General features: G+C 48.6%; 1 protein-coding gene across 1 annotated transcript in view; it reads right to left on the reverse strand.

Moving 5' to 3' along the window:
• Positions 1-6,523: 6,523 nt before the first annotated feature.
• The window catches only part of ITSN1 (intersectin 1), a gene marked incomplete at its 3' end in the record, with an annotated part of 162,665 nt that continues 152,945 nt past the window's right edge, over positions 6,524-16,243 (reverse strand). Inside the window, exons 34-40 of the mRNA XM_080919323.1 lie at positions 15,811-15,978; positions 13,214-13,426; positions 11,951-12,072; positions 10,638-10,720; positions 10,286-10,369; positions 9,663-9,836; positions 6,524-6,672 (exon numbers count right to left, since the gene is read on the reverse strand). Coding sequence (XP_080775449.1) covers positions 6,524-6,672; positions 9,663-9,836; positions 10,286-10,369; positions 10,638-10,720; positions 11,951-12,072; positions 13,214-13,426; positions 15,811-15,978 — 993 coding nt within the window. The remainder of the gene's footprint in view (positions 6,673-9,662; positions 9,837-10,285; positions 10,370-10,637; positions 10,721-11,950; positions 12,073-13,213; positions 13,427-15,810; positions 15,979-16,243) is intronic.

Consider the following 16,243-nt stretch of genomic DNA (forward strand, 5'->3'; position numbering starts at 1 on the left):
GGTCCTGAAAGCAGCTTGGGGGAAGGATGGAGCAAAACATTTCCTGTCTCCTTCAGCGGGACACACAGCCATTCCCCAATGCCTGGTACACACATACACACCCACTTGCTGACACCCTCCATGTATCCAGCGGCTGCATCAAACCACCATTTGCCACTTACAATGCCCAAAACTGAAGTCTTCAGGTAGACACTCCGCTGTCCTACCGAGCAGGGCGACCCTGTCTTATGAGGACGGAGACCTCCTTCAGGCAGCCAGGCCTTTTCTGTGGAGAACTGAATTGTGCAGTTCGCCTCTGAGATAGGCACAGAAAAGGCAGGAAAGCTGAGAAGGGTCTCTGTCCAGCCCCGGCCCCAGCAGGCAGGAACACCTCAGGAGATGCCCAGCGCAGGATTCACGCTACCTTTCTTCGCTCACGTTCATCTAAGAGAGTGCTGGAGCACTCCAGCCCAGGTCTAGCCACCACCCCAACACCACCACCCCCTTTCCCACTAGCAAGATCCTTCTGAGTCACACAAAAGCAATGCTGCTGGGATACGGCAGGGGGCGCCAGCGCCTTGAACCTGCCAATAGAACCATCTAGGCAGGAACAGTTCAGAAACAGCAAACAGAAAGGTAGCTCTGCCACACAAGCCACCACACTGCCTTTGGCTCCTGCTTGTCTAGGGTCCCCACCCTGTCTTCACCGAGAACAGAAGAAGATAAGATGGGGATGACGAAAGAGTATGGCCAGAGAGGCGGAAAACCACAGACGCGGCTCTCGAAAATGATAGGTATCCGAAGATTCTAAAAGAAGAAAGGAGGCGTTTCCACGGCAGAAAATGAGCCTTGGTCACTGGCCAGCTCTCCAGAAATCCCTGAGGGACGCTGGGAAATTTGAAGGCTAACAGAATAAGCCCTCTTGTGAATGCAGCTCTCCTCAGTGGACTTTGAACACCGTAATACTCACCGCTGCTAATAGATTCCAGGCTGCTCCAGAAACCAGAGCAGATCCTGTTAAAACATAGCACGGGCCCTGACAGCATAGGGACAATTCAGCCTGAAATAAGACAGCCACACACAAAAGAAATTACACACCAAGAAACAAGTTATTGGCTCCTTTTACTAGAGGAACTAATTAGGTCTGTGTAGAACTGAGTTGTTTGGTGGAGATGAACACTAATGTTTCCGTGTGTGTGTGTGTGTGTGTGTGTGTGTGTGTGTGTGTGTCCACGCACACACATATGTAAGTTCAAGGGTTCTGACGTTGTCAGCACTGAGTTCCTGTACCTTATCCTTCCAAACAGGATGTCTTCATAACTCTAGAGCTCACAGGCCAATTCTGCTAGGCAACACCACACCCCAGGGAACCGTCCACAGATCCCCATGTCTCCACGCCCCCAGCGAAGGTACTCACTGCTGCATCTGGTGTCTTTCTGTGGGTGCCGGGAACCACACTCACACTGGCAGGCTTGCAGGGCAGCGACTTTGCCAGCCATTGAACATGAATTTCATGCCGTCTGCCCAGTGCGCTGACACACAGGTTTAATGCTCTCAAGCTAAAGGGCGTGAGATTGTGGGCGTCCGTCTCACAGGTTGTTTTCTACGCTTCTCAAGTACAGAGTCTTCCCCAGCTCTCACAGAGTTGAAGTCATTATACACCTTGGTTGATCCTTGGGACCTTCGAACAGGGAGCTCATGCAATGCTTTGTGAGGAAATGGTTTCTAGAACTTTCTCTTCCTCTAGCTCAACTGCTTTCCAGGTATCAGGGAACAGGGAACTCAAGAGGAGTCCCTGCAGCGACCAGCCATGTTCACTCCAAGTCAAAACTAACAAGAAGTCTTTATGATTTCCTTGAAAAGCCCATCAAAGGGCAATGTTCATTAATAGGGGTCATTGGAAACAGAATATCAAAGGCCTGTGGGAACTTGCCATTCAGAAAGCTGTGGTGGTTCTAGGGACTGCTACACTAGAGGTCTGTACTGGCTGGTTTTGTGTCAACTTGACACAAGCTGAAGTTATCACAGAGAAAGGAGTCTCCGTTGAGGAAATGCCTCCATGAGACCCAGCTGTAAGGCATTTTCTCAACTAGTGATCAAGGGGGGAGGATCCAGCCCATTGTGGGTGATGTCATCCCTGGGCTGGTAAACCTGGGCTCTATAAGAAAGCATGCTGAGCAAGCCAGGGGAAGCAAGCCAGTAAGTAACATCCCTCCATGGCCTCTGCATCAGCTCCTGCTTCCTGACCTGCTTGAGTTCCAGTCCTGACTTCCTTTGGTGATGAACAGTGATATGGAAGTGTAAGCTGAATAAACCCTTTCCTCCCCAACCTGCTTCTTGGCCATGATGTTTGTGCAGGAATAGAAACCCTGACTAGGACAAGGTCTAAGTGTTCATAACAAGGAGGGCAGGGATAAGCCACATCTTCAGAAGTATGAGTGCCTGGCATGTGTGGGTGGCAGGGATTGCAAGACTCTTCTCCAAAGATGTGATACCCCTAAAGCCCTACAAGGAGCACGAGGCAGTGAATGGGCCCTACTTCCAAGTGGCCCTCACTTGGCCCTTCTTAACCCGCAAGGAAGCCTGTTTAAAGTTCTCTTTTGACTGCCTGCCCCGTCTCCCTCCTCCCTCCCCCTCCCTCCTTTCCACCTTTCATTCCTTCTTTCTCTCTTTCCCTCCTTCCTTTTTTTGTTTTTTATTGTGCTTTATAGCATTACTTTGGCCCGGTGACCCTCACACCCCTGCGTCCCTGCAGAACAGGGTCCCTCGGCAGGTAGGCAAGCAATGAAGTTGGTGCTGACCCCCCTAAAGGAGAGGTGCAGGGGGCAGAGCAGGGGAGGACAGGTCAGCATCTTAGTACCCAGCCCTGGGCTCCTTGCTGTCACTTACTCGTCAGCACGATGAGGCTCTTCTGAAGAAGTTCCCATCACACGTACAAGCCAGCCTCTCTCCCCAAGGTGTGCACACTGGCCTGCCCAACAAGGCACTCCCTGAAATGTCATCTTCAATGTGTCTTTGGAGAGTAAGGGGGAAACAAAGAAAAACACAAGAATCAGCCCCCTTGGGGCCTGATCCAGGGAAGAGGAAGAGCTGGAGCTAACACTAGTGCGTCAAGATTCTGACGGGGTCTGAAAGAATAAAAGAATCATCACGCAGGCCGGAGCAGACAGGAAACAAACCCGTTGGAGTACAGACCCTCATTGTAGTCTCAGCTGGTTCAGGTCCCCCACCTTCAAATGAAGCCAGAGGCCCGTCCATTCATCCTTAATTCATTTTACTCAGTAGATTCTAGAACACCCTGGGCTGGATATGCTCACCAGCTCTGCCTCTGCCCAGCAGCTCCTGGGGAAGTAGCTGCTGCCCCACCCTGGAAAACCAAGCTGCGATTACCCTTTCTAAATGCCTGTGACCCTCTGACACACACCTAGAACACAAAATTGGCACCAAGTCAAGTTAATAGTCAGTAAGAGCTGCCCATGGATCCACCTTCTATAAAAAGGAAGACAGCTGAGCAATGAGACACACTTGAATTTCCAGCACATAGGAGGCGGAGACAGGAGGATTCCAAGTTCAGGGCCATCTTGGGCTATGAAGTTGAGGCTTATCTGAAAATAAGGAAGAAATGTTCTTTAGGAGAGAGGTTTTTTGCTTGCTGTCCAAGGACAGAGACTTATTATCACAAAATTGAACCCAACACCCTTGCTCAGTTTCTCCAGCACTCCTAGTGTCTCCTGTCTACAAAGCTCTCTGTCCCATCGAGGGCAAATATGGACCTTAGTGATTGACATATGTCTCCAAACTCTTGTGGACAATGCTGGTCCCAAGAAACAAAGCTATCCATTCACCTCATAGGGGGACAAAAGATGGGTGCTGCCTCAGAGACCAGGATTGACCCTTTGGGACAAGTGGTCCATGAAGGAAGCCTACCCAGACGCTTCTGTCCTCAGAGCTCTCGGGATAATTCTCAGGGATGACTGAGGGTCGGAGCATAGCCGCACTTTAAGAAAGCCCCTTCCTGAGTGAGAGGTGGTCAGAGTATGAGAGGTACTGGCAGTGAGGCCCATAGAAGAGGGATGCCTTCAGGGGCTGTCTGAAGGGCTGGCATTAGGATGCCAGGTGGCACAGCCTGGGCAAACATTTACAAAGCAGACAGCTGAGACTCCGAATCCTTGTTGGCAAGGGCATGCCATTTGTAGGAAGAACAGCCTGGCTGGTCAAAAAAGTAGACACGAAGGAGGAGAGAATCAAGGTTTGAGACTGTGTCACCCATGGATCACAAGAGTCCATCTCAGCGGAACCCAGGAGTCACAGCTGGGGCTGAGGGTCAGCCCAGCTCATCCGGAAGTACATCAGTCACAACAAATGGTGATCATAGATGCAAGGACACCAATCCAGATCCGTTAACCCCCAGGACAACCCCAAGAGTGTCCAGTAGAGTCACCTGGGAGAAAAGACTCACAGACTGCATTTACATGCTATAATCACGGTATTCTATGAGTATGTAACCCAGAACCTACGGGGTCACCATGCATGCCTCATCCTTCCTACAAGAACACTGATGTTCAACATCATGTTCGTGTTTAACATGGAAGGGATGGGGGGAAGGAAAAGGGGGGAAGGGGTCATAATGGATGACCCTACACTGACCATTTGCACACAGAATGCTTGTTTTTTCATACCATGGGAACACGTTCCTCATCATCACATCAAACAACCCCCCTGTTTCTAGAACCATGGGAACATGTCCTCTGTCGATACACCAAAGTCTCCTGGTTCTAGAACCAGGGAAGCATGGGTCACAGGTATATTTATAGGTTTCATTTAAAACAGTTTCTTGACAACAGGAACATGAGCGTGTGGTGCTTTGACAGTGTTTTCTGCTGAGAAAGTGAGGAGCCAGCACAGGCTTGAGGTTAAAATCTACCCCGTGTTCAGTTGAAAGCTGCTAACTGAAGAGTTTACTGGCTTGTTTCAAAAATAGGTGTGTCTGTTGTTCTTAATACAAAAGTCAACACTAGTTCAATAAATGAATACTAAGTGTTTTCGGAAGTATGAAGTGTAAACTGTTGTCCTTTGCCACACACACGTTTTGAGAAGTCACTTGAAACACACACATGGAGAAGGACCTTCTGGGGTCACATGAAGTGTTCAGATTTCAGCAGAGTAGCTATTCTGTCACCAAGACACTGCCATTTACAAAGTACTTCTAGAACTCTAGTTCAGATCTGAGGACCGACCGTTAAAAGGAACACACACCACCTAGCACAGGTCCGGGAGCCAGAGGCACGCAAAGACCAGGCCGTGACCACAGGCCGGGGATGCAAACATGGAAACAAGACTCAGCCTGCACCTCTCATTAGCAAATCAAATTATTATCTAGATAACCAACCTATCTCTTAGCATTTAAGGGGAAGAAAGCCTAAAGAACTCAGACAAGAAGCTTGGCCTATGGTCATACACTCCTGACTCTGGCAAAAAGCTCAGGTGTTCCTATTATTAAGAGGTGGTTGTATGCCCAGGATCACCTCCCATCTTCCCACCCATGTGTGGGGCTCACGTGTTCCCAATGTCTCCCCCAACACGGTATTGGATTTTCTTAGCGTCTCTCCACACCTCCTATTTCTTTTTTTAAACTCCATCTGCCTAAGGCATGACTGCCTGGTGTGGCGCGGGGTAGGGGTGGGGTGACCACTAAAGACTGGTGTTGACATTTTTACCACAGTCTTTCAAGCACAGAATAGGCTCAGGCAGGGCTGGTCACCAAAGAGGATGCTCTGACAAAAGCCGGCAACCAGGGCCCAAGGTCATCAAGCCTTCCCAGTGACTCGAGGTGGGACCTAACTCATCAGGACAGAACCTCACAGATAATAAGCTTTTGGGACATCCTCCAAGCACACTCAGAATCAGAACAGAATCACCCTATGGTATACCAGCGTGTTTTCACTGATCAACATTAATCAAGTCTAGAGCTGTAACAACACCTGTGAGAGTCTCCTAGCAACAGGTCTCCAGAGAGCTGAGTGTGGGTGCCTGCCCCAGAGCCATTGTGCTGAGCATTCAACCTAGGACCCCCATTTCTCACTGAGAGCTGGGCTCCAAAGCAACAGTGCTATTGTAATTGGACTAAACACACCACGCGTAGAACATCATAGGCCAAGTAGTCTACAAAGGGCTGAGAGAGGTGAGAAACAGGAGACCTACACAGTTCTCCAAAATACAGTCACTGCGTTTATAAATCTATTTTATAGTTCCGAGACCCACACTTCCGCCCAGGGAGGGGTCCAGGCTCCCAATGGACCCTAGTTGGAGGTTATAGATTTCAGAGACTCTAGAAGTCATGATAAGACCATGGTGAGGACAAAGGAAAAGAGAATTTGGATTCACAGAATGAAACACGGTTTGAAGGGCAGGATTGTCAAGAATGACTCCTAGCAGCCTCGAGGGGCCCCGTCTTTGCTATCCCCGTTGCTCTGTGGCTGGCCACCAGACAGTGTGCCCACACGGGGCCTTGAGAAGGAAGTCGTCTACGATCATTCCAGGGCTGCTACGGCTCATCAAACAATTGCAGGTCGAGGCGGACCACAATCTCTCCCGTGGGGACCTCATGCAGCAGGAGACACTTTGTAACTGGCCCCTTGGAGCCCTGGTCTTTTTTGATGTCAGCCACTCGGATCTCTGTCCGACCCAAAAAATCTGAAAGGAGAAAAAGCAAAGGGTGGCTCAGAGAGAGTCCTGTCTCTAAGACGCATGCTCAGTCCACTGGGACTCTCCTATGAATAGGCACACTCAAGCTGATACTAAGACCAGCGCCAGCATTTCCAGTTTACTCCCCATGAAGTTGTCTATGGTGTTTCAATGCTAAAACAAAACAAAACAATGACAATAACAAAACCCCCAAAACTTTTTAATATTCCCAATATATTAATATATGTGTATGTATATATATGTGTGTGTGTATGTGTGTATGTGTGTGTATGTGTGTGTGTATATGTGTGTGTATGTGTGTGTATGTGTGTGTATGTGTGTGTATGTGTGTGTATGTGTGTGTGTATATATGTGTGTATGTGTGTGTGTATATATGTGTATATGTGTGTGTGTATATGTGTGTGTGTATGTGTGTATGTGTGTGTGCCAACTCTCCTGGTAGAGTGTTACACATTATATATGCTTATTGAGATACCACATGAGACCCCACAAATAGAATATATTCAGTGTATATTTTAAAATATATTAATAGAGCCAAGGAGAAGGTTCAGTCAGTAAAAACGTGTGCCTTCCAGGCTCAGGGACATAAGTTTGGTCCCCAGGATCTATGTTTAAAATGAAAACCAGGGGCAGGACTGGAGAGAAGTCTCAGCAGTTAAGAACACACACTTTGGGCTGGAGAGATGGCTCAGTAGTTAAGAGCACTGACTGCTCTTCCAGAGTCCTGAGTTCTCAGCAACCACACGGTGGCTCACAACCATCTATAATGAGGTCATATGCCCTCTTCTGGTGTGTCTGGAGACAGCTGCAGTGTACTTATATATAATAAATAAACAAATCTTTTTTTCAAAAAAGACAATATTAAAAAGAAGAAGAAGAAGAAGAAGAAGAAGAAGAAGAAGAAGAAGACAGGCTTCTCCTGTAGAGGACCTGAATTTGGTTCCCAGCATCCACAGGGTGGCTCACAACCACTTGTAACTCTGGTTCCTGGGGATCCAGCACTTTCTTCCGGTCCTCACAGACTCCTGTTTACGTATGGTGCACATAAACTCAGATAGGCAAACAAACGCACACCTTTTTTGTTTTTTAAAGATTTATTTATTGTACCTCTAGAAGGGCAGTCAGTGCTGTTAACCACTGAGCATCTCTCCAGCCCACACACAACTTTTTTAAAGCTAAGCCAAGACCGTAGCTCAGCTGATAGAGTGTTTGTCTATTATGCTTACGCCTGAGATTAATTTCGAGCATTGTATAAACTGGCTCCAGGCTAGCCTGGGCTACATGGAACCCTGTCTTTAAAAAAATAAATTAAAAAGCACCAAGGATGGTGGCACAGACTTGTAACCCCAACACTGAGGAGGTAGTGGAGACAGGATGGACAGCTGGTAGTGTCAATCGGTGAGCTCCAGGCCAGAGAGATTCTACCTTAAAACACAAGGTAGAAAAATCCTTAGTAGTGATACTGAGATACACGCACACACACACACACACACACACACACACACACAGCACTTACTGGAGAGTCTGGAGAGACTGCTCAATGGTACCCACACAGTGGAGAAGCTGACAACAACCTGTACCTCCAAGGTACTCTAATGCCCTCTTCTGGACTCCCCAGGTACCTACCTATACACCCACGACATAAACACACACACATGAAATACACATACACAACATACACACATATTTGTGACATACAAACACACAAACATATAATATACGTGTATTTAAATTTTTAAAAATTATTCTAGGACTGAAAAGATGTCTCAGTGGTTAAGAGCACTAGCCGTTCTTCCCGAGGACCTGGGTTCAATTCCCAGCACCCACATGGCAGCTCACACCTGTCTGTAGCTCCAGTTCCAGAGGACTGGACTCCCTCACACTGACACGCATGCAGGAAAACACCAAGGCAGGTAAAGCATAGCAGCTGAGACCCAAGACCCTAGGGACTGGGTGCTCTGGTCACACTCTGATGTGTCAGCCATCGCCGGGCAAACAGACAGGGTATGACTCACGCAGATAATTTATATAAAGATCCAATTTATATGCTAAGATACGAAGGCCATGGGGCGCTGTCTCAGCTCTGCCCAGTGCCAGCACCCGGCCCGTGCCTTCAGCTTATTCTGAGACCTTGAGCTTTAAACTCACTCTCTGATTTTATCTGGCTAAGAGAGTCAGGCTTCCTGGCTTCACTGGCCAAAAACCACTGCAGAAGGGAGAGCAGGTTGAAGGAAGGGCGTGTCCAACACCACTGACACTCTCTGTGCTTCCCAAGGGACAGCAGCTGACCCTGAAGCACCTGTTGGGGGCCAATGTCCTTCCAGCTCCACTGGCCAATTTAAACGGGGTCTCCTTACGTAGCCCCTCCGGTTTCAAACGCATAATTCCTGGATCAGCCTGCTGGGATTACGAGTGGGAACCACCCGGTGTGTCTACCTAATTGCTTTTCAAAGCTCTTATTTATCTTGTATATGTTTTGTATGTGTGTGTATGTTTGTGTGTATACACACCAGGGCACCCGAGAAGGTCAACTTACAGGAGTCCGCTTCCCTTCCACCATGTCAGTCCTAGGGACCAAACTCAATCAGCAAGTGCTTTCACCTGCTGAGCCGTCCTCAAAGATTGCCAAGGACAGGAAAACGACCCGCACCAGGTTCCCAGTCACACCCTCCCTTATATACCTGTGTGGGAAAGCAGACTAGTTCTCTCTAGTTCAGTGAAAAGATGAGCCCAAGCACTTCCTGTCCACACCCACTGACTTGCCTTCCGCCGCGCCTCACACCATGCCAACCTCTAAGGAGAGAAGCCCAAAGATTGCAGGGTTCAGGTTCTCAGGCGGGCAAGCGTGCACCCTGCACGAACCGCAGGACCAAACCAAGGGTGCACGGAGGGCAGAGCTTGTGGGGCCACGCGTGCCCCATGATAAAGCGTGCTGGAGGGTGGGGAGTAGGGGTGCCCCCAGGGCCATTCCCACTCACCGTCAGGCGAGAACTGGTCCCTCTCAAACACGGTGATGCAGAGCACCTCCTGCTCCAGGTCTCTGATGAAGAACTGGCAGTTAGAATTCCACTTCGGGTTCAGCGTGTCCTGGATTGTCTTGGTGACGTGGCACTGAGAACCCATGGTCACCTCACAGTACGGGTTGCTCTTTCCTGGAGTGAACAAAAGCCCCTGCCAGGTGGGACACATTTCATTGCGATCCCCCTACGCCTTCGAGATTCACGAGTGGAAGATCTTGGTGGACCCTCCCAGAGTTTGGTATTACATTGAGAAGAGGCACAAATCCGTTAGTGGGACTTAATTTCAGACCCCTTCAATCTTTACACATTCGTCATGCGCACGTGCCATGAACGAAGTCTCTCAGGTCTCCCCGTAGGGAGATGGAAAGGATTCTACATACTATATATACTATTATATACATTATACGTGTATATATGTATACGTATGTGCGTGTGTATTTAACAAGTGCTAGAAAAACCAAGGCCGGCAGGAAATTTACATAAGAAATCGCACAACTGATGTCAAATTGGTTAAGAGCAGGGGGGAGGGCAGAGAACCCCGAGTATTCTAGAGTGCTTGGGGGGAATTCATGGGCCCTTACCATGTGACCGACAGGGCTTCAGTTCAATGCCTTCTACCACGTTCACCATCAACCTTCCAATACCGGTCGCCCTCTGGGAACGGACTAAACCACAAGAGAACGACACAAAATGCTTCCTCTCACGTTCGCTTTGATGCCCTTCTCTTCCCAGCACGCTCACAATCTGTGCAGTGCATCTGCCTGCACTTGAAAGCAAGGCCCCCCTCCTGTCTGTTGCCCTTGAGATCCACCCTTCCAGCCATTGCTTTGCTCCCCCCCCCCCCCTGCACCTCGCCCTATTTTGGGCACCCGGACTCTGGGACGGACTCGGTGGCACTCCCGCCCCAGTGTCTCGAGCCCCGCGGCATATTACCCAGGTACGCCTTCTCTCGCTTCTTTTTCTCCGTTTCTATGTAGAGCTCAGACGCAGCCTTGATTTTCTGCACCCAGGCAGTCCTTGGACGGGAAGAGACAGAACGTTGCCAAACAGAACGCCCGGAACAGGCTCCGGGTCTGCTCAAATTCGGTTTCCAGGACTCTTTTTACTTGGTTCATTTGAATTTAACAACAAAGGCTCAGAAGAGAAAGTCTGGTTCTGTAGTGCATGATGCTAGTAGTTAATTATCCCTACCATCAGAAAGAAAGTTTACTTGTCTTGTTTTTTGCTGTTGGTTTTTTGTTTTGTTTTGTGTATATGTTTTTGTGGTTGTTGAAGTTTGTTGGTTTGTTTCTGAAACAGGGTCTCATATAGTTTGGTCCAGGCTGGTTATCAGCTCACTAAGTATTTGAGGATGACCTTGAATTTCTATCCCTCCCTCCACCTGAGAGTGGGGATTACAGACACACACTTCTATAACAGGTTTTTGTGGTGCTAGGAATTGAACCCAGAACTCTGCACACTTGAGGCAAACACTCATTATGGGAGTAACAGCCCGGTCCATAAGTAATGGACATACTCAGTATTTCCTTCCCGTTCCCCACATCCATGAAGAAAGTCTGATTTGCACCAGGCTGGAGGAGGGACAAGCTTGTGGCTCCCTGTCCTCCCCCACTGCAAAGCATCTCATATTTGGAGGACCCAAGAAGACAGAAGGGTCTTTTTTTTTTTCCCCCAAAATCACCGGAGGGAAGAACCACTCGGCACGGAGGAGCACGGCAGGAGGTGCTCTGGCGTGCGGCTTTCTCAGGGTCCGTATGCATAGTAACTTCAGCCGGTATTCTCGCCTGGCAGGAATGTTCTTGAGAATGCTATTGGCTTCCGGCCAAGCCCACCCTTCAGAAAGCGATCTGTTTCATTTGGCTCCAGAACAGTCTAAAATAAAACTGAAGCAAAATGCCAGCAACCCAAAGACCCAGAATGCTGTCCTACTGTCTGGGGGCGGGATCAGTCCCAAATCACCTACCTATTGGATTCTACCAGTTGGGAAAGTTAGGACAATCTAAGTAGCTCTCAATACCTCAAGGTTGCTGAATAATTCTAAAAATAAAGGCCTCCAACAAAGCTGATTTCAGCCCATTTTATTTTGGAAAACTCATGCCAGATTCTAACTTTTGAGAAGTTCTTAAAAAAAAAAAAAGAAAAGAAAAAAGTATATGTACTAATTTACTACATTCTTCCACACAGTGGGGATAACAGTGAAGCTGGGGATGCTGGGATATGTTGACGAGGGAGGGCTTGGGGCTTACCTCTCATTGATGCTCTCTGCTCGAAGGGTGTAGACTCGGTCAATGTGGGAGATGTGGAAGATAGGTTCATCTCCTGATGGGTCCGTGGGCAATTTTACTAGAACCTCATTTAAGAAAATGGGCTGCAAAGTCATAATACAGAGGTGTTACAGAACAAGGTAGGGGCTCTGTGTGTGCGACCCAGTAATCTAGATGAAGGGTGTGTGGTTAGCTTAGCACACATGACTATACCAGAACATAGACTTTATCATAATATTTTTTAAGTGTGTAAAGGTGCTTTGCTTGCTTGTGTCTGTGTAGTGTGCACACTGTCCACAGAGACCAGAGGAGGGGAATCAAGTTATCTGGGACTGGAGTTACAGGTGGCAGCCATGTGAGTTTTGGGAACTGAACCCAGCTCCTCTGTAAGAGCAGCAAGCGCTCCTAACCCCTGAGTCATCTCTCCGTTAATACTGACTTTTATATCAAGCTATATTCGTTTTACAGATATACTCCTTACACGCAAGAAATAACTGTTCTCTTTCCTTGTATTACACCCTAAACACTGAACAGTCTTTGCACCTAAGAGTGTCTCCAGGACTTTCCCACGGAAGCCCTAGCAGCACTCCACTGAGTCAGTCTCTGTCTCCAAAATAAAGGCTGCTCCCATGAGAACTCCTGAGGAAAGACGCCCCTCCCCCACCGCGCAAAGATGAAATTAGAAAATAAAACCTCCCATGGCATGGCAAAACACAAACACAATCCTGCACACACGGGATTTAGCATTCTGTCAAAATAAAAACCTTCCACATAGTGGTGGCGGAAGAGAAGGGCATAGATGTTTCAGGCCATTGTGAGAGTTTGTCAGGGCATCTGGCACTGAGTGGAAGGAGCAGAGGGTGCTGGGTTGGCCATGATGCCTGCTCACTTGTATGGAGTAACGCATGTTTTTGTCATGGGAGAAGTGGGGGTCCCCCAATAGGATCGTGTGTTACTAGGAACCAAGGTGGGATATGTACAGTCCTCTCTGCCTGTTCCGCTTATTCTGTCTTAACCCCTCCCCTTTTCCTATCTTAGCTCCTTTCTTTTCTCTAGCCTAGCTCCTCCCCTTACCCATCCTAGCCCCTCCCCCCGCCCTATCTTGGACCTCCCCTTTTTCTATTTTAGCTCCTCCCCTTATTCTCTCAGCTTTCCCCCTTTGCTCTTTCCACACTGTAGTCCCAGATCCTTCTGAAACAGACTTCTTTTGGAAACCCCTCTTTCCACGATCTACATAAATCTTACCGTTTTGTACATTTTATACTGCAGGTTAGATTTGGGGCTAAAGACTTTGTCGGTGCCTGAAGAGCCTAAGGGCTTTGTGATTTGGGTCAGCAGGAGGAAGTCGTTGAAGAGAAAGCCGTACAGTTCTTTGTTGCTCTTGGCCTTGTAGAGCTTCCCACTGTGCAGGAACTTGCGTGGTCCCAAGCAGTTGGTCACCGAATTGAACACTAGTTGCTAGAAAAGACAACCAGACAGGAAGAAGGCGAGACGTGTTTGTTTCTCTGTTGGGGCCCAACAGAGTCGAAGGCTGGACCCTAGCTGGTCCGAATCCCACATACAACCCAAGAATGGCGCTAAGGATTCTGGCGGCAGCTTTTGGAGCCAAGAAAACAAAGGCAAGGTTCTGGGGTTCCAGGTACCCAGATTAGTCTTGGCTAATTTCTCAAGCCTTTCTGGGTCTTTGTTCTAATCTCGGGGCATGGTGGTCTCCCCCTCTTCATTTATTGAGAAGTAGGGAGCTGGAGAGATGGCTTAGCCATTAAAACATAAGAGAAATGGGACTCACTAGCTCCCCTCTTAGTTGTCTGTTCCGTGTGGGATGCTACACTTGAGTAGCAGTAGCAAGAACCAGCTCCAACAGGAAGTCCCCACAGGACTCAATCCGGCCTGACCTCCATCTACCTATGCCTTGTGGCCTATAGTCCGTCCACACTCCTCACCAGAGTGCCAGTGTGGCTGGTCTCTGAGCTCATAAACATCCCCGATTCTGTTCTGGACACACAGAGAGACTGTCACCTTCCAGTGCCCCTCTGAACACCTGGGTCACTGACCTTTCCTCCTCGTGCACAAGCAGGCCACCTCATGATTCTTCATACGTAATCTCATATTCATTTTATCAACTTCCCCGAATGTAGGAGCCACATCATTTTATTATTTTATTTTATCAAGGTTTTGCCTGTGTGTCTGTGCACCCCACGCATGCCTGGTGTCAGTGGAAATCAGAAGATATCGGGTCCCCTGGAACTGGAGTTACTGGTAGTTGAGACCCACCATGTGGATGTTCAAAACTGAACTCTGGCCAGTGCTCTAAACTGCCAAGCCATCTCTCTAGACCCTGAGTGTGTGTGTGTGTGTGTGTGTGTGTGTGTAGTACTTGGGGTTGGGTATTGAGCAGTAACAGATAGGCAGATAATAATGATCCCTTGTGTATGAATGAATGAACCAGCCAAGTAAAGGTTGTCCCTGGTTCTAAACTGAGAAGCCACAAGCTGTCACCTCAGCTTCTTGCAGGGGCTGCTCATAGCTTAGCTTGTACACATCCTCACTGAAGTGGGTGGGAGGTGGGGCTGGGGGGGGGGAGGCTGCAGGCGGGTCTCCACGAAGGAAGTGCCCTTGGCATTCAGAAGAGGGGAAAACCACAGGGAAGAAAGAGGAAACATGTTCTGCCTGCATGTTTTGGAAAACCTTAGCAACTTCATATAGACGTGTGTGTGTGTGTGTGTGTGTGTGTGTGTGTGTGTGTGTATCTGTATATCTGTGCACTCCGATAGAGAGAAAACACAGGCAGCAAGGATGAGAGTAGAGGTTGAGAGACAGGAAGAGTAATAGACTCGTGTGTTAGAAGTCCAGAGGACTCACCGACACAAATGTAAAAAAGGGGGGGGGGCAAAATATAAAACACTTTTAAAGCGCAAGCTGGTAGAAATAAATAAATAAACTAAGAAGAAATGTGCAGATCCTCAAACCAGAATGAAAATGAAGTCATTAGAAGATCAAACGCCAAAGGCACCCTTTGGACCTCGTGACACCGAGCCCCCACTGTGTGGTAGAGAAAGATGAATCCCAGGCTGAGAGGGGACTCAGCAGGGTGACTCTCCAGAAAGAAAAAGCAAGAAAACTTTGCTGGCTTTGCTATGTGGAGATGAAAATGCTGCCCGGACCCTGTGACCGCCAGACGGCTCTCACACAACACCGCACACAGCTCTAGTTCATGCGATGTGACCCTCAAACTCCCTCCAGATATAACTTGGGGTGGCCCCAGTAGGAATCTGCTCAGGGAAAATGCAAGTTCAGACACACAGTGAAGACACACAGGGGGAGCTTCAAAATGCGCGAGGTAATAATAATAATAATAATAATAATAATACAGGAGTTAAAAGTGTGGCTCAGTACAATAGCACTCAACCAGCATGCACAAGGTTTGATGGCTCTTGCAGAAAAAGAGATCGCTCTACGTATAGAAAAATAAGGGATGAGGGGTGCTAGCAGAAACAAGAGACAGAAGGATATGACCCTCGACCTCAGGTACTGGGACTATCAGATGTTAGGAAACACATGAATATGTTTAAAATGTGTTAGAAGAAGAGGAGGAGAGGAGAAGGAAGAGGAAGAAAGAAACACGAACATTTGAACAGGACACACAAAAGAGCCCACCAGTTCACTAGGTTTTTGGCAGTGGGAAATAATAGTTGAAATTAGAAATGCTCATCGGCTGTTATTAGCAAGCAGAGGAGCATAATCTTAGCTAGGGAGGGAAGGGAGAGATCCGCCCATCCCTTCTGTGCCAGCTGCCAGCACGCAAGTGAGAATGGTCCAGGTCCCGCCCGGACTGTGGCTACCTCAGAAAGGCCTTCACACTGCACGTGGGCTTGGATCCACTCCAGCCGGTCCGAGTTCTCCTTCTCTCGGACTCCCTCGTTCACCTGGGAGCACAGCTCCTCTGCCTTCTCCAGGGCATGCTTCAGGTGGCTGTGGTCGGGGTGGTTTTCAGGAGTGTTTTCCAGGATCTGTACAGAAGACAACAGCCTCATCAGGACACTGTCCTTAGTGTCGATGGACCTGGGCCCATTGTCATGAAAGCCACACTGCTTTCCTGCATGGGGCCACCGTAGCCATGGCACAGGGTGTGGCGCAGCAGTGAGCAGCCTCGGGCTCAGTGAGGGGTATGCTTGCTACAGGAAGGCAATAAGCAGCCCTGCCCTTGAGCCTTCAGCCCAACCCCGAACCCCTGAATGTTCCAGTGCAAACTCTGCAACCTGTCCTGCAGAATGC

This window comes from Micromys minutus, assembly GCF_963924665.1.
Source record: "Micromys minutus genome assembly, chromosome: 7".
In the NCBI taxonomy this organism is placed as follows: Eukaryota; Metazoa; Chordata; class Mammalia; order Rodentia; family Muridae; genus Micromys; species Micromys minutus.